This window comes from Macaca mulatta, chromosome 6, assembly GCF_049350105.2.
Source record: "Macaca mulatta isolate MMU2019108-1 chromosome 6, T2T-MMU8v2.0, whole genome shotgun sequence".
Taxonomy (NCBI): Eukaryota; Metazoa; Chordata; class Mammalia; order Primates; family Cercopithecidae; genus Macaca; species Macaca mulatta.
This window is the reverse complement of record NC_133411.1, coordinates 125,056,510-125,081,317: the sequence shown is the minus strand read 5'-3', so window position 1 is coordinate 125,081,317 and position 24,808 is coordinate 125,056,510. Positions and strand designations below refer to the sequence as shown.

The following is a 24,808-nucleotide window of genomic DNA, read 5'->3' as shown; positions in this document are numbered from 1 at the left end:
TGGTTCTCAAAGTGTGGCCCCCACATCAGCAGCATCAACATCACCTGGGAACATGGAACAGATGGTTGAGCTCTGGCCCAGATTCTGAGTGTGGGTCCACACAAATCTATGTTTTGACAAGTCTTCCAGGCAATTCTGATGAATGAGAACCACTGACTTAGGGTTAAAAAAAGACTGTCATAAAAAAAATGAATTCAAAGAAAGCTGAATTCAATTTTTATAGCTCTGATAATGTATCAAAATTGAAAAGACCACATCATGTATCTAGTCAATTGCTTATCAACAGACGCAATTAGCAAACATACAGAAAATCATTTTTGTATAACTTGTTTCCTCTCTATGAAAAAATCCTGAAATACTATTTCTGAAATCAAAAATATGTAAACTCCTGGCTTTTAGGATATTAAATTCCTGACTTCTCAATTTTACAAGTACAATACAAATTTTTAATGATTAAAAATACTACCAAGTATTACTAAATTTCACTTTTATGTTATTAAAACATGAACAATAAAAAATGATGCTATGGGTATACAGTGCAGTCACAGGTTTGTTTTTTTTTTTAATTCAAATGTCAATTCTGATTTACAGCTAGTGATGTATAAGATTCTAAGGATAACTAGATATTATAAATTTAAGATTCTATGTTCCATGTAAGAAAAGCTCTCAGCCACAGAGTTTTGAAAATCTTAAAGCTACATTTTCTCAGATATCAGCAAAGAGGGAAGAGAGTTTTAATTTGAAGGCAGAGTAGAGATGAGGGTGCTGATGAGAAATGCTGATCCCTCCATTGTTACATTCTTCAGTTGTAAGTTAAGGAACTTGAAACTTGTTGACACAGTTAAGAAGGTTACAGAATTATTGCCCATTCTACATTGTTCTGGGGCTTGACAGAACATGAGTCTTCAGTATGTTTTTTTCAATATTTCCCCCAAGCCCTAAAATTCACCCAAGAGAAAGAGGTTGACTTAAATGTATAAGAAGAAGAAACAAATCATTCCATATGCAAGAACACCTAGTCAGGAACATTAAATGGCAGCGTGCTGATGACCTCTCCAGACTCGGTGACGATGACATCGTAAACCCACCGTCGGTTGCAGCGGCATTCGGGCCCACACTTGTTGGAGTTACACTTGGGGCATGGGTAGAAGCAGCCCAGGCAGTTCTTCTCTAGACAATCACACAGGTCAACATTATTACAGAGGAGCCTGCCACTTTTGTCGTACTTCCTCATTACTCTACAAAGGAAAAGCATGACATTAACATGACAGTGCAATCATCCTCAACATTGAGAATAAATGAGTGTACAATGAACATCATACACGTGACTATTTTACCCTGAGCCAGAACTCCAGAGATTACTAGAAACATTGCTACGCTGGACCAGAATTCTGGAGATTACCAGAAACACTCCAGAATATTCGATGGCAGTGACATCATGGGAAATTCAGTCAATATGAGATCAAACAACTTCCAGTGCAGCCAGGCTTGTCATCTAGAGTAACACTTCATTTTTCTAGCATTGCTGGGAAATGCAGCGATCTACCTAAGAAAATTATGAGGAATAGCGAACTAAAACTTCCTCCAACAAATTGCTCCAAAGTTTTCTTTAAAATATTACCATTCTTGATGGACTTTTCCCTAACAAATTATTTTTTTTTTCTTAAAAGCACCATGCCAAATGCAACTACCACATTTTTGTTACCTAAAATTAGAACTGTCAGTTACTACACCATAATCATTTAAAGAAAGAAAAGCACCTTTGCTAACAGTCTCCAAGTGCCATTTCTTCTGTTCCTTTCTGATTCTGCTTTTTACCCAGTGTGGAGGCAGAAAGGAGGTGATCAGGAATGGAGGATCATACATCATAATCTCTGAGCGAAGGTGAGATGCTCTGTCCCAGAGGACAGTGCAGAGTCCAGACTTTCTCTGTCAGCCTCTACAACATGGCCAGGGACAAAGGACTTTCACAGGAATCCTACCACATTCTCAAACCTAACCATTTTGAAATAAATCCTTCAAAACTGAGTTGCTTCAAAACCTGAGAGTAACAAAAATACCTCTGTATAACTTTTAGCCATTATTACCACTGGAGTCCAAATGACTGGTGGTCCCAAGCTAGTATGACAAAATTATATATAATACTCCTGAACCCTTTGTCCCCAAGCAGGCACAATACCTCCACTCCTTCTATTCAGCTAAGTAATATCGTTCCATCCTCTTCCCTTTCCTAAGAATGCAGGGAAGGGAAAGGGTTGATTAGTCATTATGTGTACTTGCTGCCTGATGATCACGCTTTAGCAAGAATGCCTTCTAATGAAGATTCACATTTGAAGTGCTTTATTTGTGGAATGAAACTCTTCCTAAGCACCCCCCAGGAAATTTAGCAGAAGAGGATATTTTAAATCTATTATAAGAATGATGGAGTAGATGGTCCTGAAACTAACCTATAGCACAGGTCAGATTCTGTCCTCCCTTTGCCTTAACTCAAATACTCTCCTGTGTTGGTAAGGTTTTATGGTTTCCTGCCTATTTGATGCTTTTTTTTTTTTTTTTTTTGGTAAAATCCTGAATTATACGCATCAAAGCATGCAAAATATATACACTACATGCATAGATAAAGAAGAATAAAACAAACCGGTGTGCCCACTGTCCAGCTTAACAAAAGAGTGTTACAGCTGTGAAGTCCTCTTCATTCCCCACCCATTGCATCCCTCTACCCTCCCCTCAGAAAGGAACTGTACGTTGATGTTATAAAAGTCACTTCCTTGTTTTGCTTTTAGTTATGAGACATATGTAGGTGTCCCTAAACATATTGTGATTTTTCTTTTGTAATTTTCTTTGTTATTCTGGTCATGAGTTGAGATTCTTCCATGATGGTACATGTAGCTGTTCAAATATTTTCACTTCTATATGTATTCCACTGTATAAATATACCACAAGTTATTTATCTTTTCCATTGTTGATGGACATTTGGATTATTAACAGTTTATTTTCTTTGCTATTTCAGTGATGCCATGAAACTTCTTAAACATATTTCCCTATACGTGTATTTGACTTTTTCCAGATATTAATATATACTCAGGAGTGAAGATGTTAGGTCATAAGGCACATAGGTAACACTAAGCTGTTTTTAAATAGTGGTTGTAGCGTTTTACACTTAATTTATATCCCATAGCTTCATCAGCTTTGATGTCGACAGACTAAATTCTGACTCCCTGGGGAGTATGGCACTTCTCTGCATGTGCTGATGAGGTTCTATATCCTGAATGTTTATTTGTTGTTTCTTCTATGAAATGCGTTTATCAGTTTATTAATTTTTCTATTGGGATATTTATAGTTTTCTTATTGACTTGTAAGATTCTTCATATATTTTGGATACTGATTTTTTATATTACAAATAACTTCTACTTTATGATGTGTCTTTCAGTGTTTTTATGGAGTTTTAATGGGCATATTAATTTTAATATAGTCAAATTTATCCTTTTCCTTTATAGTTTGCTTAGTTTATTATTATTATTAATTAATTAATTAATTTTTTTTGTGGAGATGCAGTCTTGCTCTGTCACCCAGGCTGGAGTGCAGTGGTGTGATCTCTGCTCACTGCAACCTCCGCCTCCTCTCAGGTTCAAGCGATTCTCCTGCCTCAGCCTCCCAAGTAGCTGGGATTACAGGCGCGTGCCACCATGCCCAGCTAATTTTTTGTATTTTTAGTAGAGATGGGGTTTCACCATGTTAGCCAGGATGGTCTGGATCTCCTGACCTAGTGATCCACCCACTTTGGCCTCCCAAAGTACTGGAATTACAGGCGTGAGACACCGCGCCCAGCCAGTTTGCTTAGTTTATACTTAGGATGTGCTAACAATCATTGTACTTGATGAAAGTGCTGTGCCCATTTGATATCCCGAATTCATTCCCATGGTTATATTATTTATCCTTCTAATGATACATCTTCGTTACTTTTAAATCATCTTTCCTACTAAAGCCATTACTCTATTACAGGGTTATTGAAGCCTTTTTAAAAGAAATTGATTCCTAAATCGGGATTATAGTCTATTTTTCTGTTTCTTAAGGTTGCTAACGTCCAGACACATGGATACTATTGTATTTTAGAAGAGATATTTTTAAATAATAAATTATAAAAAGAGGGAACCTTTAATTGCTTTGTCAAGGAGAACTCATGCATTTCATAATCCCACAGACCAAATATAATAAGTCAGAATCTTACTTGTATTTTGTAGAAAAATATTCATTCATCTTTGACATCCGGGCTTTCTTTTTCTGCTGCCTTGTTTCAGGATTAAAGTCTGCTACCTGTGGTCCAGGGTTTTGAAATGCCAAGCATTTTAACTGCCGCTCTATTTGTTGCTATTAAACAAATAAAATGTATTAGTAGTAAGAATCAGATAGTTTTAAGTTTTACTTTTCCCCAAAATGAACTTTCTGTAACTTTCACCATAATGGCATGAAAGTATATATGTTTTACACAAAGAAATAAACGGTTTAATCCAATTAAGTTTCAAAAGATGGTATAAATTTTCTCAAGTTGGGCCATTCTTTCTGAATAAAGAAATAGTATAACACTCATAAAATAAAATGTGAAAAACAATCAAGGGGAATAGACGAATTCTCTTTAAAACTGCAAAACGGCACTCAGCTTTCCAAATTTGATGGCGATGCACATCAGAACTAGCACTTGATGTGAGTAAGGACAAAGGAGTAGAGGCCCTTCCTCAGCTGTTAGCTAAAGAAGCCCATGTAGTGTCTCAAACCACAGTGAGAACCCAGAGTAGATCCAGCACTCCCCTTCAGTGCCCTGGGACGCGTTTCGGAGCTACTCCCTACCCAGGACTGGCCTCCACGTGGGGCTCCCATTCAGAACTCAGCCACCTGAAGGACTGACTTTCAGTCAAAGCCAGATTGGAACAAGAGAAATATTGCTAGGACGACTTTCTAGGGCATAGGGGGACATTTTGAAAAGTCTCTGGAGTTTTTTTTTTTTTTTTGAGATAGGGTCTTGCTCTGTCACCCAGGCTGGAGTGCTATGGCATGATTATGGCTCACTGCAGCCTCATTCCTCCCGGGCTCAAGTGATCCTCCCACCTCAGCCTCCCATGTGGGTGGGACTACAGGACGCACCACAATGCTTGGCTAATTTTTGTGTACATATGCAGTACAGATGGGGTTTCACCATGTTGCCCAGGCTGGCCTTGAATTCCTGGGCTCAAGGGATCTACTTTGGGCTCTCAAAGCGCTGGGATTACGGGTGTGAGCCACTGTAATTAGAAATTAAATGGGGCCTGAGATGAAAGACAATTAGAAATTAAATGGGGCCTGAGCTGGAAGACAAACAACAAAATGCTTCAATCGAATATTGTACTGATAACTTATTGTGAACATGCAGCACATGTCATCAGGGAAGAAAATGCTCTTTTGAAGGATTATAGAAGAAAATAATCTCGGAAGCACAAAAACATATAGGCTGACATATACATGAAATACTCCACCTGGAAACAAAAGGGAACCTTTCAATATAGGAATTTCAATGTAACAAATTAGTAACAGAATGTCATGGGCTTTTCTGCAGTTTATTTAGTTTAATACCATCTAGTCAGTCTAAAATAATACCATGTTTCTTTTAAATTTCATCTTGGTATCTGTGTATGGGTTTGTTTCATAAACTTAAACTGTTCTGCATTAGGTATGGTTATGAAATATGTACAACTTAGTACCATCGATTACTATTGTAAGTAGCACAGCAAGGTTAAGAATAGAGATGCAGGGTCATCTGCCTGTGCTCAAGCCTTGGCTCTGCCACGTACTAGTGGTGGCCCTTGAGCAAATTCCTATGTCTCTAGGCCCCAGTTTCTCCCTTTGTAAAATAGAGTTAAGAATAGTATGGTGTGAAAAGGATTAGATGAGTTAATACATACAGTTTTAGAGCCATAACATGACATAATAAGAACAAAATAAAGATTCATTAAATAAAAACATCTGTATATATTCCCCACAAAAAGCAGAATTTTACTATACAGAACACTGGGCTAAAAATCAGGGTACACAGGAGGTGGAGAGGAGATAGGTGAGGCGAGAGCAGCCCGCACTGAGCAGTGGGGTGGAGGGAAAGCTCTATCAGCCTGGGCGGCAGAGCTCCTCCCTGTGAAGCCCTGCCTGGGCCCACCTTCCCACCTACATCCATGGGCATCTCAGAGATCCTCAAGGCAGCACTCCCCAGTAGCATGGAATCATAACATCTGTGTGCCATACCAGTTGTTTCTGTCCAATTTGACAGTTCTTCTCAGGAAAACTATGATCTGTGTGTCCCTCTTGAATGGAATTGTTTTTCTCTGATTGTTCACTCATTTCTGATCACTAAAAAAGTAATTGGAAAAAATGAAACATATTAGTATCATCTATTCCCAGTAACTTTATCTGGTGATTCTTTTCTACTCTCCCTCCACGTCTCACTTTTTTCAAAGTCAGACTGCATCTGTACTCCCAGCACCTTTTCTCCCACTCACTGTGAAACCTTGCAGCTAACTCCCCCAGACCACTCTACTGCGGCTCTCCTCTGCCAGGGGTTCCAGGAGAAAATCAACTGTACATTTGACAGTCCGTAGCATCATAAACCTCTCTGAAGCAGGATTAAGAAGACTCTGAGTTTTTAGAACTCCATTCTTCCTTCTTTACACACACTCTTGAAAGAAAAGGTATGATATGTTAACGCCATACATACCCATTAATGTTGTGAAAAGCTCATCCACTCCCATGGTTTCAGCTGACACCTCTTCATATATCATTCCCACAGTGACTCCCCAAAGCCTTGACCTCCTTATTCAAGTTTTCTGATAAATTTCTAACGCAACTTGTGCTAAATGGTAATCAGTTTTTCATAAAACCCCAGTGATAAAATGCCTGTAACTTCTTCTAAATTACTTCAGTAGTATATATACAGGGTGTGTGTGTGTGTGTGTGTGTGTGTGAGAGAGAGAGAGAGAGAGAGAGAGAGAGATGGAGCCCACACAAGATGCTAATCATGAGTGACAGCCCAGGGGTGGTCTGCAATGTTCTATCAGAAGAGACCACTCTCCAGAGGAAGCTTCCACAAGCCCTGATGTTTTCCCTGACTCTCATGTACTACCAATGCTGACTACAGGGTACCATTTCTACCAAAGGAACTTAAGAGTTACGTGTTATCATGTTGGCTTGACTCATTGAGCAGCACCTCCAATTGCTGACCAATTGGAAATTCCATTTCTATCAATGGGAAATCTCCAAACTGCTCTCGACAGTGACTGGACTAATTTACATTCTCACCAACAGTGTGTAAGTATGCACCATGGAATACTATGCAGCCATAAAAAGACCTAAATCATCTCTTTTGGGCGACATGGATACAGTTGGAAGCCGTTATCTGAAGTGAACTAACACGGAAAAAGAAAACCAAATACTGCATGTTCTTACTTATGTGGGAGCTAAACCCTGGTTACACATGGACAGAAAGATGGCAACAATAGACACTGGGGGCTACTGGGATGGGGGGAAATGGGTTGAAAAACTACCTATTGGGTACGATGCTCATTACCTAGGTGCATTATCCCCCGTAACAAACCTGCATATGTACTCCCTGTGTCTAAAATAAAACTTGAAAGTAAAGAAATACAATATTCACATTTTTTTTAAAAAATCACCTTTTTATTTCTCCTTATAAAATTCAAACAGTCGTTCTCAGGAAAAGTAAATAACAGCTATTTTAAAATGCATCTATTCATTAATAGAATTCATAAGCAGATATATATATTCACATATATATATATATATATGAAATAAACACATTGAAGCCTCAATGGTTAATTTAATTTTGTTTATCTTGACTTTTCAGTCTTTGCATTTGCTGCCATAATTTCTACTGCCATTATTTTGGAGAATTTTAATTTACTTTTTTGTGCATGTTACATAAATACTTAGGGCTGTGAAAAAACGTAATTTATAATAACTATTTCTAATTGGAAAATACAGTGCCATAAAGACTTACATGTGGTGTTTTATAGTGCTGCTGGAGTTTCTTACTGCCCTCTCATAGCCAACTTATATTTCTTTTATGGTCCTTCAAACTATTTGTTGGCTTAACATATTATGAATGAAAGAAAGGACACATTTAAAAGATGGCAAGGAAGGGCAAGGAGGGCAAGGGCTGAAAAACTACCTATTTGGTACTTAGCTCTTTACCAAGATAATGAGTTCCATCATAATCCAAACCTCAGTATCATGCAATATACTTCTGTAACAAACCTGCACAGGTACTTCCTGATTCTAAAATAAAAGTTGAAAAGGAAAGAAAAATTAATTAATTAAATTTAATTAATTACACTTTGTCTACATCAGTTTCTACTTTGATATCCTCACATGCAATGTCAGACCTGATCAGCCAAACATTCCTATGAAGAATTTTTCAACTTGTAGAAGATAAAAATCATATGGAGTTGTTTCAAAAATCACCAATTTTCTTCTGAATCTCAGACCTACTGCAGTTGTAATTTGCAGGAAAGAATCTGGTATTCTGCATAATTAATAAGTTCTCTAGATGAACCTTATCATTAGGCAATTAAAGGAAATACTAGGGTAGGAAAAATAGGTATAATTTTCTCCATGCAGTCTGATGGTAAAACTACTGTCCATATAGATGGTCCCTGACTGAAGATGGTTTAACTTAGAACTTTTTGACTTTATGATGGTGTGAAAGCATGCTCCTTGATTTGCCATGGGCTATGTCTAAATAAACCCATAGTAAATTGAAAATATCATATGCCAAAAATGCACTTTCTACTTAAAAATATTTTGAGTTTATCAGTACGTAACCTGACCATAAATAGAGAAACACTGTATTATCTCCCCATCCCCGACACCATAATTCATTTAATACATTCCAGTCCTGCGAGTATTCTGAAATCAGGAATCTCTTTATCTCATTCTTATTAAAATACTTCAATGACTCCTCTCTGCCAATAATATCCCACCCCTCTGGTATATCAGTGAAGGTTCATCATAGCTGTCTTTAAACTTTATAGGCTCATATTCTGTCATACCTACACTTGGACCAAAGCTACCTGATCCCATTACTCCCATTGACCTCCCAATTCTTACCTAACTAAATCTTTCAATTTTAAGCTCTGCTTCTGCTCCCTCCTCTAAGAAGACCTTTCCGATTCACAAAGATCCTTTTCTTTCTTGGGCTGTTTGGAACTTCTTCAATAAAATTCCCAGAAAGGGGTCCCAAATCCTCTAGCTTCCTCATGTAGTAAATTTTCCTCCTCATGGGAATAGATGTGACCATTAGACTACGAGCATCTTTGCAAACAAGAACTTTTCCTGCAAATATATTAGATAGACTTAACTGAACTGGGAGAAAGTGAATATCTTATGATGCCTGATGTACCTTTGTTTAAATCTTTAGTGAACTGTAGGCCTCTACAAGCAAGTTAGGAGCAAAACTTGCTTCTGTGTATTCCAAATAAAGCAAAAGGAAATTACAATAAAATTTCACTGGGGACTGAAATTGTCATTGGATTTTATTACAAGCTCAAAATACCTGTCCCAGGAAAAGTAGTAAAAAGCTTCAGAACGCACCCCTCTCCACAACCCCCACCAACTTTTCTCTCACTGGGTATGCCCAAGGCAGGGATTCCTAACCAGAGAATGCAGGGGGTTCTTGAACTTGAATGAGTAAAAAGTACATACTCGTTTTCACTAATTTCTAACTGAAATTCTTCTGTTTCCTTCTATTATAATGTAACCAACAAACCACAGTAGTGTTAGCAGTACCTGTGACATTGTCGAGTATGAAAACAGATTTTCATAACCCACTAGAGTTGCCATAGATGTCAAAGTTTTACTTATGTTCACCACTTCTTCAAGATAATAGCAGCTCTTAGACATGCTACTAGATCTTGTTTGATGTGTTAACAATTGGGCACATATATTACTGTCACAATATTTTGATAAGCATATTTCAGTATAATTGGTTTCCTTTCTTAACTTACAGGTTTTATATTATACAATTAAAAATAACATTCTGAGAAACGGTCCATAGATATCACTGTCTGCCAAAGAGATCTGTGATACAAAAATAAGATTAAGAACTGCCAAAAGGCAGGGAGAACCTACTGCCACCATCTCCACTGATGATGGTGATGAGAAACAACAGTTCCCAGCTCAGGATCATTCAGACTATACAAGACGCTCATCTTCAAGCAGGCCACATGTACGCTAAGCTATTGCATTTGATGGGGATACAAAAAGTGTGAAATCGGGTTAATAAACTGAATTGTCCTGACATTATGTCAGATTGCCTATGAAAGAGCCATAAAGTGTTCTAATACAAAGAGAAGAGGCTCCCCCAAGCATCAGACTCTTAGACTTTTAAAACAGACTGCTAGAACAGAGGTGGTCAAAGTGTACTCTGAAGATGGGGCAACTGTTTAGTACCAGTATGGGGAAAGAAAAGAAGCTTGGGTCAGAATAGAAATCAACCACTTCATTACGCATGTTGGGTAGTGTTGGGGTTTTAAAAACAATCTGTCAAAATGAAGGCTTCAGAAATAGCCTCAGAAGCAAAACTTTCTCTCTATCTTAGGCCCTCTTCTCTCAGTCCCATTCTCTTTTGAGTCTGGCCATAGAAACTAGAATCCCTCTTCCCCAAGGTGGGTTAGAGAAACCAGCACCCCTTTTCTCCAAGGCCAGTCATAAAACCTTAAGGTATTACTCTAACTTTCCCTCCACCCCATCTGTGTAAAAACTGACCATAAAGAAATCATTAATATCTGACCCACCTTGTTTGACTGTAGGTCATAAGACCCATTCCAGAGAGGGTCCTGCCTTATACCCAGAAGGAAGGAACACGTGCTCAGAGGGGCCGGGGAGAATGTAGAGATGGGACTTGCTGGGTTTCCCCACTCGGTCTATTAGCATTAGATCATACATTTTTGTCCAATCATAGTTTTATACAGCTGTCCATACCTTGTTGAACCTAAGCAGTACAATTTTCTGTATTTTACAGCTGAGGAAACCAAGGCTCAAAAAGATCATCTGAGTCACAAAGATACTAACAGGCTGCATGAGTTTGGATCTCAGATTTAGGTGACCCCCAACACTATGCCCTTTTAAGAATGAAACACTTCTCCAAGGTTTATTTTATTGGTGATTACCATCTCTACATAGAAGCCTGGGGAAGGAATAGTAAAGGATGCACTATAAATAATCTCAAGTTTTCCTCCTTCAGCTCTTCTTCAGTAACACGACACTCAAAGCGTATACTAGGAAAGAAAAGCCCCCTGTTTAGGGCATATGAGCCACGTCTGACTTCAGGATTGGATTCTGAAGAAAGTCACTATACTAGTCTTCTCAGGCTGCTATAACAAATATCACAGACTGAGTGGCTTAAACAACAGACATTTATTTCTCATAGCTTTAGAGGCTGGGATGTCCAAGATCAAGGTGCCAACTGAGTCAGCTTTTGGTCAGGCTCTTTCTGGCTTGCAGAGTGCCTGCTTCTTGCTAAGTCCTCACAAGGCCTTTTCTTGGTATGCACACGGAGAAAGAGGGGCTGTTTTTCTCTTCTTACAAGACCAGCAATTCTATCAGATTAGGTCCACACCCTAGGACCTCATTTAAACTTAATTACCTCCCAAAGGCCCTATCTCTAAATATAGTCATGCTGGAATTCAGGCTTCAATTATGAATTTGGAGAGGACACAGTGAAGTCAACAGCAGTCATATACAGATGAAATTACCCTTGAAAATCCCTTCAGAAAATGCTACATTGAAATAGCCCAACAAAGCCAGGCATTTCTTTAGCACTGGAACAGATTATCATTCCTTAGGGTCAGCATCAGATGAAGTAGCTGCCTTATACATAGGAGCCATGATGGCTGAATTATTCATGATGGATACATGATGTTTACTTTTAAGCCTCAGAATCCCACACCCTGGCAAGGTGCTCATCCTGTGGAGGCCTCAGCTCATCCTGTGGAGGCCTCAGGAACCACATCCCTTGAGGGAATGGCACAGGTCCACACCTCTATCTTCATACTAACTCTGAGGCACAGGTCATTGAGAGGAACTCCAGGCAAAATCACTCATACATTTATTGCTTCCATTTATGTTTAGAATGCCGTGGCAGGTAGAGTTGAATTTACGTCAGTTGATTGTGTCTTGCATGGGATAGAATGAATAATTTTCCATCATTACCCCTATGGACACTAGCAAATTATCAAAGAAAGAAAAGTTCCATTTAAATTCTAGCCTAAAAGTTGGTCTCTGTTCTTACTCATAGCAGATAATGTCACTTATTCAGGGACACTATCTGTAAGATATCTCTTGGAATATATTTGGAAGTGAAAGATACACACACATATATACAAGACAAGTGAGTCAAGCTATTTTAATCTCATTCAGTCTCTAGTCTGAGTTCCTATACTTGCTAAATTTATGGGTCACTGAGATAATTGACAGATGAGTCAATATCACCAGGGGCATATCTGGTAAAGAGAAAGGATACCTGTGCAGGTTGTCAATTAAGTCATTCCCTTGCTGCCCTCTCCAAGCTGTTTCAGTTGTTTTCAAAACCACAAGACAATAACCTCTAAAAAATCTCCACTGCCATTTGTCCTTTAGAATTAAAAGTAACTTTGATTTAAGCCTTTGAGAGCATTGTTAGATAATCAATATTAACACTCTAGAAGCAACTGTATCTACAATATCCACAGATTACTAGAGATACGTTTTTAGTTGTATTTTCCTACACACACACACACACACACACTTCTGTGGCTCAATATGAAACAATGTGAAAACACATACAGTATATTTAAAATAATTTGAAAGTGCACTCAGCAGAGAATTTCATCATCTGTGGAACACAATGCCACCAAATAGTTGCTATTGCTAATGCCACAAAGGCTACAGTCTGGCATCACTTTAAAACCAACTCCCTTAAACGGCTTGTCTGGGTCACTGACAGATCAGCATCTAAAAGGGCCTCTCTACTACACCTTATTTGTACCATGGATCTCTTGAATTATACATTCAAATTATTTCCTGCAATTTTAAAGTTTGTAAAAAACCAACCCTGTCTGTTTACCCTCCTCCACTAATGGAGAGTGGAAAAGGATGAAAACTCTTCTATGAGACCAGAATACTGTGCTACTTTCAGCATTATCCTGGTAAATATATTCAGCATTTTCCTGATAAACATCCTTCAAAAGCACTCATCTCAAATATTTAAGTGTGGCGGTTCTTTCTTCCAAATCCCAATGGCCCTATTATGCTCATTTCTTAGTTTTTATTTTTATTTTCATTTACACTGCAATAAAGGAACTCCAATTGTCTTTCACTCTTAAGTATAACACATTAATATAGCAATATATATTCAGAATCTACGTAATGTGGCTTGTTTTACCTCTTCCTTCTCTACCAGCTTCAGAGGGCATCGGGTTTAGGATGCATCATTTGTAAAGGTGCACCTTTCAAATGATGAAGTTTCACAGTTCTATTACTTCCTGCTTCTTAATGTGAGTTGCCTCGTGAAGATGAACTAGTAGGGTGGTAAAGAGAAAGAATACATACCTTTAAGTTGGATGAAAAAGAAGGAAAGAATACTGGAAAGAAAGGAAAACTGTACTGCCTTCTTTCCTTTGTTTTGCTGAGAAACCATAGAACCCTCAAGGGAAAATGAGAAGGTCTCAAAGGTGCTTCTACAGTTTAATCCTGTATAATAATGGCTGGGATGAGGGGAGGTAGAAAATGAAGGAGGGGATGGATGTAAATTTAACTCACTCTTCCACCATGACTCTATTCTAAAATCATATGAAATCGGATTATGAGAGTTCACCTTCTCTCCCATCTTCCGTTCACAATAATCAGTTAATCTAGAGTTAAGTTTTTACTCTACTGTTCAGTCTCATATCTCAACTTCAAAAGTTTAACTAATATTAATACCAAATTGTCCCCTTTGCTATTTTGTACTTCAGTGCAAATAGCACTAATAGCACTACACACACACACATATATATATATACACACACATATATAATGTTTTTCTTAAATGTTAAAGCCATTTAAGAAAAAGCTGTTTTCCCAAGAGAAAACTAAACCATGTTTATAAACTGTGTCTAAGACATATTCTAATCTCTAAATTGCCACCCTCTATTTTTTTTTTTTTTTTTTTTTTTTTTTTTTTTTTTTGAGATGGAGTCTTGCTCTGTAGCCCGGGCTGGAGTGCAGTGGCCGGATCTCAGCTCACTGCAAGCTCCGCCTCCCGGGTTTAGGCCATTCTCCTGCCTCAGCCTCCGGAGTAGCTGGGACTACAGGCGCCCGCCACCTCGCCCGGCTAGTTTTTTGTATTTTTAGTAGAGACGGGGTTTTACGGTGTTAGCCAGGATGGTCTCGATCTCCTGACCTCGTGATCCGCCCGTCTCGGCCTCCCAAAGTGCTGGGATTACAGGCTTGAGCCACCGCGCCCGGCCTGCCACCCTCTAAACATTGTCCTCTGCCACCAGGATTTGGATATTATGTTGTGAGTCATTAAAACCCACTTCACTGGCAGGCTAATACTTGCTCTGTTCACCTGTGAATTATAGGGTAAAAACTGCCATTTCATTACTAATTACTTTTACTGCAAAGAGCAAGGAAAGGAAACAAAGTCTTCAATTATAAGAGCTTGCAACCCATCTGGCAATGAGGCAAAAATCCTAAGGTGGTTCCAGAATAAATATACTTGACCTGAACTTTTATGTATTAAGCCACTGCTTATGTATCAAGCCTTTGCTATATTTTGAGATTACACAGCAAATTTTGCATAATTAAAAATGTGTTCCATCTTGCCACTTCCAGAGTGATAAAATTCAAAGCTGGTAAAAATCCTACCAGACTTTTCTACAGTCAATCATTTCCTACAAAATAAATTCTTTGGACAATGTTTGACTTTGCTTTTAGACAATTAGCAGGAGAAGGGGGTCTTAGCTAATGTACTAAAGTAACACTGAAATACAGCAAACACATCAAGGGCCGAGGGCAAAGACAGCAACGCTCTTAAAACTAGACAGAGGAAAATTTTCTAACAGATAAGGTTTGTAACCAACCAAGAAAAGTCCCAACTTAAAGTTTTTTTAAAATTAAAGTGCCAGGAAATAACAGTGCACCACGGCACTGAACATTACTTCCTTTTATTTTTCTAATTTAAGTGAGAAAATAAGTCATACAAAATAATTATCCTGTACTATTTACAAGTTTCTCAAGCAAAACTTAATATAGTTTTTGAAATAATGGTTTAACTGATAAATCTTCAGGAGAACTTTATCTCACTTTTTAAAAGAATTTCCTTTTAAAAGACTGAAGAGTATTTTTCAAAGGTAATAATACCTCATTAAATTTGCAAGTCCAGAAATTATTGAACTTCTGACATGATTTTTGCTATAAAATTATATTTTTTCATCTTCAGATATTCTCAGGTTTCTTAGAGAATAAGTTGAATGTAATGTAAAATTGGTTGCTTTTTCAAATGAAGGATTCACATACTAAAACACTCCTCAGTTTACCCTTTAGTTCTCAGAAAGTAAAATCTTCACGCTTATGAGTTGTGAGTGGTATTATCAGGTTGGTGGTACAAAGGTGATTGCAGTTTTTGCCATTACTTTCAATGGCAAAATTGCAATTACTTTTGCCCTAAACTAAATTTATTTTACCAGTTTTTAGCTGTCTATATATTAATTTGGAATATACTCTGTACTTAAAAGTGACACAACTCATAAGCTTATCCATTGCAGCATTGTTTATAGACTGCCCATACATAGGAGAGTGGTTGAAAAAATTATGGTACGGCGCTGTCCGCCCTTCCCCTAGCGTTATTTCCGGGCCCGCGCTGAGGAGGTTCCTGCGGCTGCCAGGAGGTGTGAGCCGCGGACCATGAGCGTGGGCATCATCGGAGCCGGCCAGCTGGCCTATGCTCTGGCGCGGGGCTTCACGGCCGCAGGTATCGTGTCGGCTCACAAGATAATAGCCAGCTCTCCGGAAATGAACCTGCCCACGGTGTCGGCCCTCAGGAAGATGGGTGTGAACCTGACACGCAGCAACAAGGAGACAGTGAAGCACAGCGACGTCCTGTTTCTGGCCGTGAAGCCACATATCATCCCCTTCATTCTGGATGAGATTGGGGCCGATGTACAAGCCAGACACATCGTGGTCTCCTGTGCGGCTGGTGTCACCATCAGCTCTGTGGAGAAGAAGCTGATGGCGTTCCAGCCAGCCCCCAAAGTGATTCGCTGCATGACCAACTCACCTGTGGTAGTGCGGGAAGGCGCTACAGTGTACGCCATGGGCACCCATGCTCTGGTGGAGGATGGGCAGCTCCTGGAGCAGCTCATGAGCAGCGTGGGCTTCTGCACTGAGGTGGAAGAGGACCTCATCGATGCCGTCACGGGGCTCAGTGGCAGCGGGCCTGCCTATGCATTCATGGCTCTGGATGCATTGGCTGATGGTGGGGTGAAGATGGGTTTGCCACGGCGCCTGGCAGTCCGACTCGGGGCCCAGGCCTTGCTGGGAGCTGCCAAGATGCTGCTGGACTCAGAGCAGCATCCATGCCAGCTCAAGGACAATGTCTGCTCCCCTGGGGGAGCCACCATCCACGCCCTGCACTTTCTGGAGAGTGGGGGCTTCAGCTCTCTGCTCATCAATGCAGTTGAGGCCTCCTGTATCCGAACACGAGAGCTACAGTCCATGGCCGACCAAGAAAAGATCTCCCCAGCTGCCCTTAAGAAGACGCTCCTAGACAGAGTGAAGCTGGAATCCCCCACAGTCTCCACACTGACCCCCTCCAGCCCAGGGAAGCTCCTTACAAGAAGCCTGGCCCTGGGTGGCAAGAAGGACTAAGGCAGCGTCTACCCCCTCTGTGATTTAGAGCCCTCAGTTGAGAGCCCCTGCCCCACCCCCTCCATTGCTCCTCCTCACCTTTGCAAGGAGAAAGCAGGCTCAGGTAGTTTTCAGGGCTTTGTGATAAAACCTCCTTAAATCTGTTCAGACCAAGCAGTGTGAGCTTCCTCTCCTGTCCCATGTTGGAAGATGCTCTGAAGGGGTGGTAGATGCTGGAAGCCAGACACAACCCTGCATACCCCACTCAATTGGCGGAAGCTGGGGCTGGGACTGGAGTCAGCCCAGCTGGGACGAAGGGCTGGGGAGGATCTGCAGCTGAAGCCCAAGGCAGGGCTAGTTTGATGCCAAGGCAAAGTGGTGAGAGAGAAAATAGGAAAGGGGCTTTTCTCTGAATTGGTAAATGGGAAAGAAGTGAGCAACTTAAGATTGTCACCATCACAAGTGTACAGGATTAGACTGTGTTTATATTTAACTCTTGCTTCATAGGTGTACCATTTAATGCTAAGTTTAACTGCTTTAATAAAGTTTAAAAAAAAAATTATGGTACATCCACATGTACCATAAACATGTAGTACTACACATCTGTTAAAAAAAAAAGAATAAGGAAGATTTTTATGGAGTTGTATAAGATAATTTCCAAAATATATTGTTAAATTTAAAAAGCAGAGTACAAAGAGTATTTGTAGGATACTATCCTTCATGTAATGAAGAAGGATTATAAGAAAATTCTTACTCTAGCCAAGTAATTTTAATAAATCCTATATGATACAGGGTGTGGCTTGTGAAATAATTAAAAAGTTGCTGGCTTTGGGAGTTATAAGCATCCAGGGAGGGGCTACAGTAGGAAACTCTCTAGTTTTATCTTCCTAAAGCTGTTAGCATCTTTCTTAGCACTTATTGAACAAGCTCTCACTGGGCTGCTCCAATCCTCTAATTGAAAGGCTCCAAGAAGAACAACCCTTATTGTCGGGGTGCTATTACTTCTGGTTCGCTGTGGTTACTGTTTTATCAAGCTGCTATTCTACTGTGAAGGTGTTACAAGTTGTATTTTTGAAAAGGTACACTTTCTAGTGTGAGTCTTCATGGGAGTCCAGAAGTGGATGGCACTGATATAGAATACTATAGACCTTAGCCAGGACCAGTGGCTCCATCACTGGATGTACTCAAGGGTATCTGTCCACACTGCCCTTCAAATCAATACTTCTTAATGAGCCAGACAATGTGCCAATAATAAAAGGGCAAATAAGACACAGTTCCTTTCTTCAAAGTGCTCACAGGTCCAAAAGAAGAAGATATGTAATCAAATAAGTACAAGATGTGCATCACAAGTATTCAAGGCACTGCGGAGCTGAGAGGGGCAGAGGGGGTGGAGGGACTAGTGTGCTGTCCCTGGGAATCAAGGTGTCAAGAAAGACTCCTGGTCGGACATTGTGGCTCACACCTGTAATCTCAGCACATTGGGAGGCCAAGGTGGGAGGATTGCCTGCACCCAGACACTCGAGACCAGCCTAGACAACATGGTGAGACCCCCATCTTTACAAAACATAAAAAAAATAGCCGAGCATGGTGGCTCATGCCTGTAATCACAGCTACTCAGGAGGCTGAGGCAGGAGGATCGCTTGAGCCTGGGAAGTTGAGGCTGCAGTGAGCCGTGATTGAGTCAGTGCATTCCAGCTTGAGTGACACAGTGAGACTCTGTCTCAAAAAAATTTGTTTTAAAAAAGACTCACTAGAAAAGATGCCAGTTGGTGAATCTTGAAAAATGCACAGGGAAAACTCAGGTAAAGAGGGAGGGAGAAGGACATTCTAAGTGACTGGAGCTGCTGTGAGGAAGAGTTTAAAGTAGGAGAAATCTACAGATTTCGGAGTGCTCTAGTGGGGGTGTTAAGGGTTGTCTGGGCTCTGACATAGCTAAACTGCAAAGTACACTCCAGTAGCTTCTGTGTGTGTATATAGACTCTAATGAGTATCATTCCCAGTAACAAAAATGGTTTTTGTTGCCAGCAGGCAAATGAAATAAAGTCAACAGAGAGGAGAGTAAGCAGAGTTATGCAATTTCAGGACCTCCAGCAGATCCATTTTGGAAAATCATTAAAACAATTAAAAAAACAAAGAAACAAAAACAAAACAAAAAATAGGATTAAAAACTGCTTCAATGTTTTCCCCCAAAACTTCCTTGTAGAACTGGCATGCCTTATATGCCAGTAAATAAATACATATATTTTTATATATTGAAAAATAATAATAAAGCAGTGAAAGTATTCTGTATGATACTTCAGTGGTGGATATATATCATTATACATTTGCCAAAAGCCATAGAATAGGATGCAATAGACAAAGAACAAACCCTAATATAAACTGTGAACTTTATCAATATTGGCTCACGAATTATAACAGAAGTACCATACTAATGCGTGATGTTAATAATCAGGGAAACTGTTGGGGGATAACAAGAGAATACGTGAGAACTCTCTGTGCTTTTTGTTCAATTTTTTCTATAAAACTAAAACCTCTCTAAAAAATATTCTATTGTGTTTTTTGATGCACAACATAAAAACTTTTTACACAAGTTCTAATTTGAAACAGAGAGTGGTATAAGTGAATATAATGTTCAGTTTAATTGTTTTATATTAAAAGAAATTATTTTCCTTATTTTACTATTATTACTATTATATTTACTACTACTTTTAACACAACTATTATGCTAATATTGTGTTACTAATTTGACTTACTAATATCGTGCACTACATCCCAGTCTTAGGACACATTTTGTTCTTGCTGTACCTAAATGTGCCTTTATTCTCTTTTCCAGAAATGCCTTCCTGTCACTCTTTAATCACTCCTTTAATGCCTTCCCTTCACTCTTGTTATATACCAAATGGCTCTAATTTCTATTATTCTATATAAATTATATAATTTCTATTATGGCCATTTGGTATATAACAGGAGTGAAGGGAAGGCATTAAAGGAGTGATTAAACCAAATGGCTATAATAGAAATTATATATAGCCATTTGGTATATATCAAAAGTTTTAAAATAGACATTATCTTTGACCCAGCAATTCCTCTTTGGGAAATTTATTCTAAGGAAAGATAAAGATCTTCGCAAAAATTTAGCTACAAGAGTAAATCTTGTATTAATTGCCAGGCATCGAGTTGCTAAGTTGATAGAATAAAAAGTTTGGCAGCAACTTAATTGTCAAAACAAAATAATGTGATATGAAGTAGTCATTAAAATAATGTTGTGGAAACATATTTGTTAAGAAGAAAGATTGATACACATTGTTGTTACAAAAGCAGGTCTGAGAATGCAGAGGGCTTTAAAATTTGTGAGACAGTTTAGTATATCATATTTTTCTAGGAACGTAACCATTTCTTCTAAGTTTTCAACTTTATTGGCATAAATTTGTTCATAATGTCATCATGTTATCATTGATGTCTGCAGCATCTGTAATTATGTAATGTATTCATAACACTGTTTATTTGTACCTTTTCTCTTGGAGATTTCTCATCTTCTCAAAGAACTGAGTTTTAGCTTGTTTTTTTCTACGTCATATTCTTCTAAGAACTTTGAGTATATTTTGATGTTCTGTTGTTCTAAGATGTATGGTTAGCTCATTAGTTTTCATTCTTTTTTTCCCCTTAATGTAAGTATTTGGGGATATAAATCCCATTAGGTTTTTCCCTGCCTGCGCAGCTTTGTATCATCTCTCCTTTTATCATATCTCTATCTTTGATCTGATCACTTGTTTCAAAGAAGAAGTGTTTTCTTAATGTTTTTGTTCCATGGAGAAGATTTTTGGTCTTTTGTTCTGCTTTATAGTGTATTTGTTCTTCTATGTGTCCCTTACTGGCTATTTGATTTTCCTGGTACCTTTGTAGAGACCCCATTCTGGTTCTTTCTGTTCAATCTGTGATCTTTGCACGAAGGCCATCCTTTCCGAGACACCTATATGTTGAAAGATTATAGGAAGAGGGCCGGGGATCAGGAGTGGATGAGCTTAAGAGAGCAAGTGGTTAGGTGTGTTGACTTGGAAGCCTTCCCACCAAACCCTGTTCAGGACATGACCCTCTGCCCCAGGCTTACATTCCCTCCTGGGGTACAACTGAGTCTAAAATGTTTCCTGTCCTCTTATGGGTCAAGACCAGTAACTGCAGAGCTGACTGCCACCCACCTTCTTCCCCCACCCTGCCACCAGAAAGCAAACACGATTTTTCTGTGCATTTCCTCATTCTGCTTCATTTCCTCCGCCGCCTCTGGGCCCCAGGGACTCCCTGAAAGGCTGTCTGGGGCTTGTAATTACAAAGTGTTACAGATTTGGCCTCTCAGGGTAAGCCACTTTATTTTGGAAGGTTCTGCCTCCTGTTAAAGATCCACAGAAACATGTATTTGCTCTCAGATTTCTTTTACAACTGGGTCTAAATTTTGTTTTTTAGAAGTAGTTAGTCATAGATTGTGTTTTTCAGAATGTGCTCTATTTCCTCAGTGCATTGAATTTTCATCTTTTTCACACCCGCCCTCCCCACCCCATGTTTCCCAGGCTAACTTCTAACCTAACCTAGTTTCCCTGCCTTAAGTCCTTTCAATCTCCACACTTCGCTGCTGAAGTTATTCTCCTTAAAATTCTTGTCTGCATTGTGTCACTTTCCTCCTCCAAAACCTTTGTGGTACTTTGTGGTCCTCAGTGTGAGATTTTAGGCCTTCCATGACATGACCAAACTCTACCCTCCCAGCCTCATTGTCACTGCATCCTTCCATTACCCTGACACTAAATTCTAGCTAGAGTGCTAGAATGTTCCCACTTCCAGGACCCACTTACGCTTTCCCCAGTGTATGTCTAAAATCACCATTGTGTAATCATCCCCACTGCTCAGTTAGAATAAGCACCTCTGTTTCTATGTTTTCAAGCTTGTTCACAGTTATTTACACACTTGTCTCCCCTATCAGACCTCTCCCACTTCAAGGCAGGATCTATATGACTTATTCATTTCTATGGCATCATCTGCCACAGCAACTAGCACATTGGTACTCATGCATACCCACTAATAGAAAGGATCAATGGCACATTCTTCACTGTGAATAGTAATTTAGTGATCTGTTTCCCAGGAGTCTGAGCAATATAAGGCATTTTTTTTTTCAGGTTCTAACCCACTCCACCATCCCTACCTCTCCTTCTACCTTGCTCTGTTAAATTGGAGCATAAGATTCCTGCTTTGCATGATAGGCAATGCAAGCTTTAAGGTTCACAAACACAACAGTGACTGAGAGCATTTCCTCTCCATGAACCTTACATTTGCAATGCATCCCCTCTTCCTGCTATTGCTATAACGTATATCAATGCAGTGTTGATCTCAAATTGGTGTTAAAATAAAAACCACAACTAAAACCAAACAAAGCACATTTTTATGTGCAGGTAAGAAAACAGTTAGATATTAATAGTAGGTATCTCTGGATTTTTTTTATACTTTATCATTTCCTGTATTTACTCATTTCCTATAATAAGCATATATTTCACAATTTTTAAAGGTATTAATATTTTAAAAATACTTCTAAGAATAATGTAGAACTCTCCTGTATGTGTGAAATAAGTATGTCCAGCAGATGGCACAAAATCCCTAATCCAGAATTAAAACAGTTAAAAAAACAAACCAAAAAAACTTGCTACTTGAAGAATGCCATGTGAAGGGCATGTATCTTAGTGACCAGGAATCAGCCAAATGGACACTGCTTCCAGAATCTTCATCTCCATTAGGTATGATTTGTTTGTCTCTGCTATAATCAAAGGTGAGTCATGTCAGAGGAAAGGAAGGGGCCTTTGTGATATGCAAGATGTGTGGGACCTGCAGAGGCTGCAGGGCAAGTTGGACTGTGCAAAACATTCTCGAAAAGTGGACAAGCTGTGTATTAATGCGGTGTCACATCTAGAGAGGGCTTTGGAGCCCATATAGTCCATGTGTTTTCAGACAATGTTTTTACCATTTTTTTTCCTAAATAAACTTCAATGTATGAAACCAACAAAAGTGAATCTCTCCTACTTAAAGCAGGGGATGGGATGGGAGGCAAGGGCCATGCTGGTCCTTCTCTTTGTCCCAGCGTAGCCCCACCCCTTGTAGCTGACATAGTCAATAACTGGCTATACTTAATCAACATTTATGGAAACCATAAAATACTTCCACTCTTGGTTTTCCCTAGAGAAAACCCCTAATGCAGTGGTTTCATTTTACTGCTGAGAAAAGGGCTGCTCAGAGGAGAGTTGCAAATTAAAAATGGAAAAACATATAAAAAGCAAAAAAAAAAAAAAGTCTTAATTGCCTTTAAAGGAAAACATCATAAGAATATTCAAAATGCATCAATAAATTTAGTACAGATGTTTTCACAAATTTGACATCTGAAACTAGAATTTATGATATATTAAATTTCTCATATTTTAAACACTGGATTCATTTAAATCTGGTTTATAGTTATAATGGTTTACAGAAACTATAGGAAACAGCATTTTGGCTAACATGAGCTTTCATGAGAAATGTAAGCATATTTCTAGGTTATATTTTTACAAATAAAGTTTATTTATATCAAAAAAATATCCCTAGGTTGTAATTCCTGCACAGTCTATAATTTTTCAATGCAACTATAAACCCAAGCAAATAGTGACTTGACAGCATGAAGCTAGTCATTTTAGAGTTTCTATAAGCTCCTAAAAATATATCTAAATAATGTTTGCAAAGTAGATGCAACAATCTATTTAAATGCATTTACCTAAAGTTTCTTTTTAGAACAAGTCCAAATTTAACTATTCTTATGATAATTATCTTAGAAATTTTCCTTTGTTTTGGACACCCATTTCTATATGAAGCACTGCGTGTTATTTCCAGGAGCTTCCCACTTGACACTATATTATTTCTGGTTTATGGAAGATTTTTTTTTTTAAAGCTTTCAGAGAGGCTTCTCAGAGTGTAATAGTATCTTAACCATGTCCTAAATTAATAAATAAAAGGAAAACCCAAAGGTGAATGGGGTTTAGCAGTAGAGAGCATGGGTCTTAAATTCTAGCTTCTGCTTCTGCTAGCACTGTGACCTTAAACCCCTATTTCCCCAAGTGTTGAGATCAGAACAATTATACTGACCTGAGTTGGTTAATAAGCCATTGTCTCTCAGTTCCAAAACCACCTTTTAATGCTCTGCTTTGTGATGTTAGGACTCAGACTACGTAAACCACATTTTAGCTTTGCCAGCTCTGCCAACAGGCTTGTCGAGGGACGTGGAAGGTTGGAAGAGAAAGAAGGGGCTTGCTTGCTCCTTCCTGTTTGCTTCTAGTTTCTGTCGGTATCACCCCAGCAATGGTTTTTCCTTCTGGCAGTGGCTGTTGGATTCCAGTTCTCAGGATTCTTCCCTCAGTCTCCCAGACCAGCTTAGTAAGTTCCCCACAGAGATACCAGCAGCAGCTGGCCAGAGCCGCCTCCTCAGAGGTATCAGTCCAGCTCCAAGGGGCTTTCCTCTGAGTTTTTGAGGCATCAGCCCCAGTCAAGTTGACCCTCTCCTTAAGGTCTGGATCCTGGCTGGGCTGAGCCCTGTCTCTGAGATTCTGAAGTAGCCACACCAGCTTCTAGGTTCTAATAACTCCACCTCCTCCCTTGTTACCCCTGCCCTAGAAGTGCTGTTTCTCTTGTAGTTCCTGTCTCGATGTTATCTCGGCCTTACTCTTTTGTCATTTTGGTTCTCCAATACCAATTCCTTGTAAACAGTTCTCATTCAAAAAAGCCGATTTGGTTTCTGATTTCCTGACCAACTATAGAGAATTCTAGGAAATATATTCTCAGGATAAGATTCTGAGCTTAGGCTTGATCATGACTTTGGGTTTGAACACAGTGCTGACTCCTAGTACTC

General features: G+C 39.2%; 1 protein-coding gene and 1 pseudogene across 2 annotated transcripts; one reads left to right on the top strand and one right to left on the bottom strand.

Moving 5' to 3' along the window:
• Positions 1-470: 470 nt before the first annotated feature.
• On the bottom strand, positions 471-24,184 carry ARL14EPL (ADP ribosylation factor like GTPase 14 effector protein like). Its single transcript, XM_001086693.5, has 4 exons — positions 24,049-24,184; positions 6,268-6,372; positions 4,229-4,368; positions 471-1,238 (listed from the first exon to the last, which is right to left on the bottom strand). The coding sequence occupies exons 2-4, from the start codon at positions 6,361-6,363 to the stop codon at positions 1,016-1,018; spliced, it is 459 nt and encodes a 152-aa protein (XP_001086693.2). The 5' UTR covers positions 6,364-6,372; positions 24,049-24,184; the 3' UTR covers positions 471-1,015.
• LOC697008 (pyrroline-5-carboxylate reductase 2 pseudogene) lies at positions 15,896-17,459 on the top strand (annotated as a pseudogene). The gene has a single exon (XR_013418197.1). The product of XR_013418197.1 is annotated as a pyrroline-5-carboxylate reductase 2 pseudogene (transcript).
• Positions 24,185-24,808: the final 624 nt, after the last annotated feature.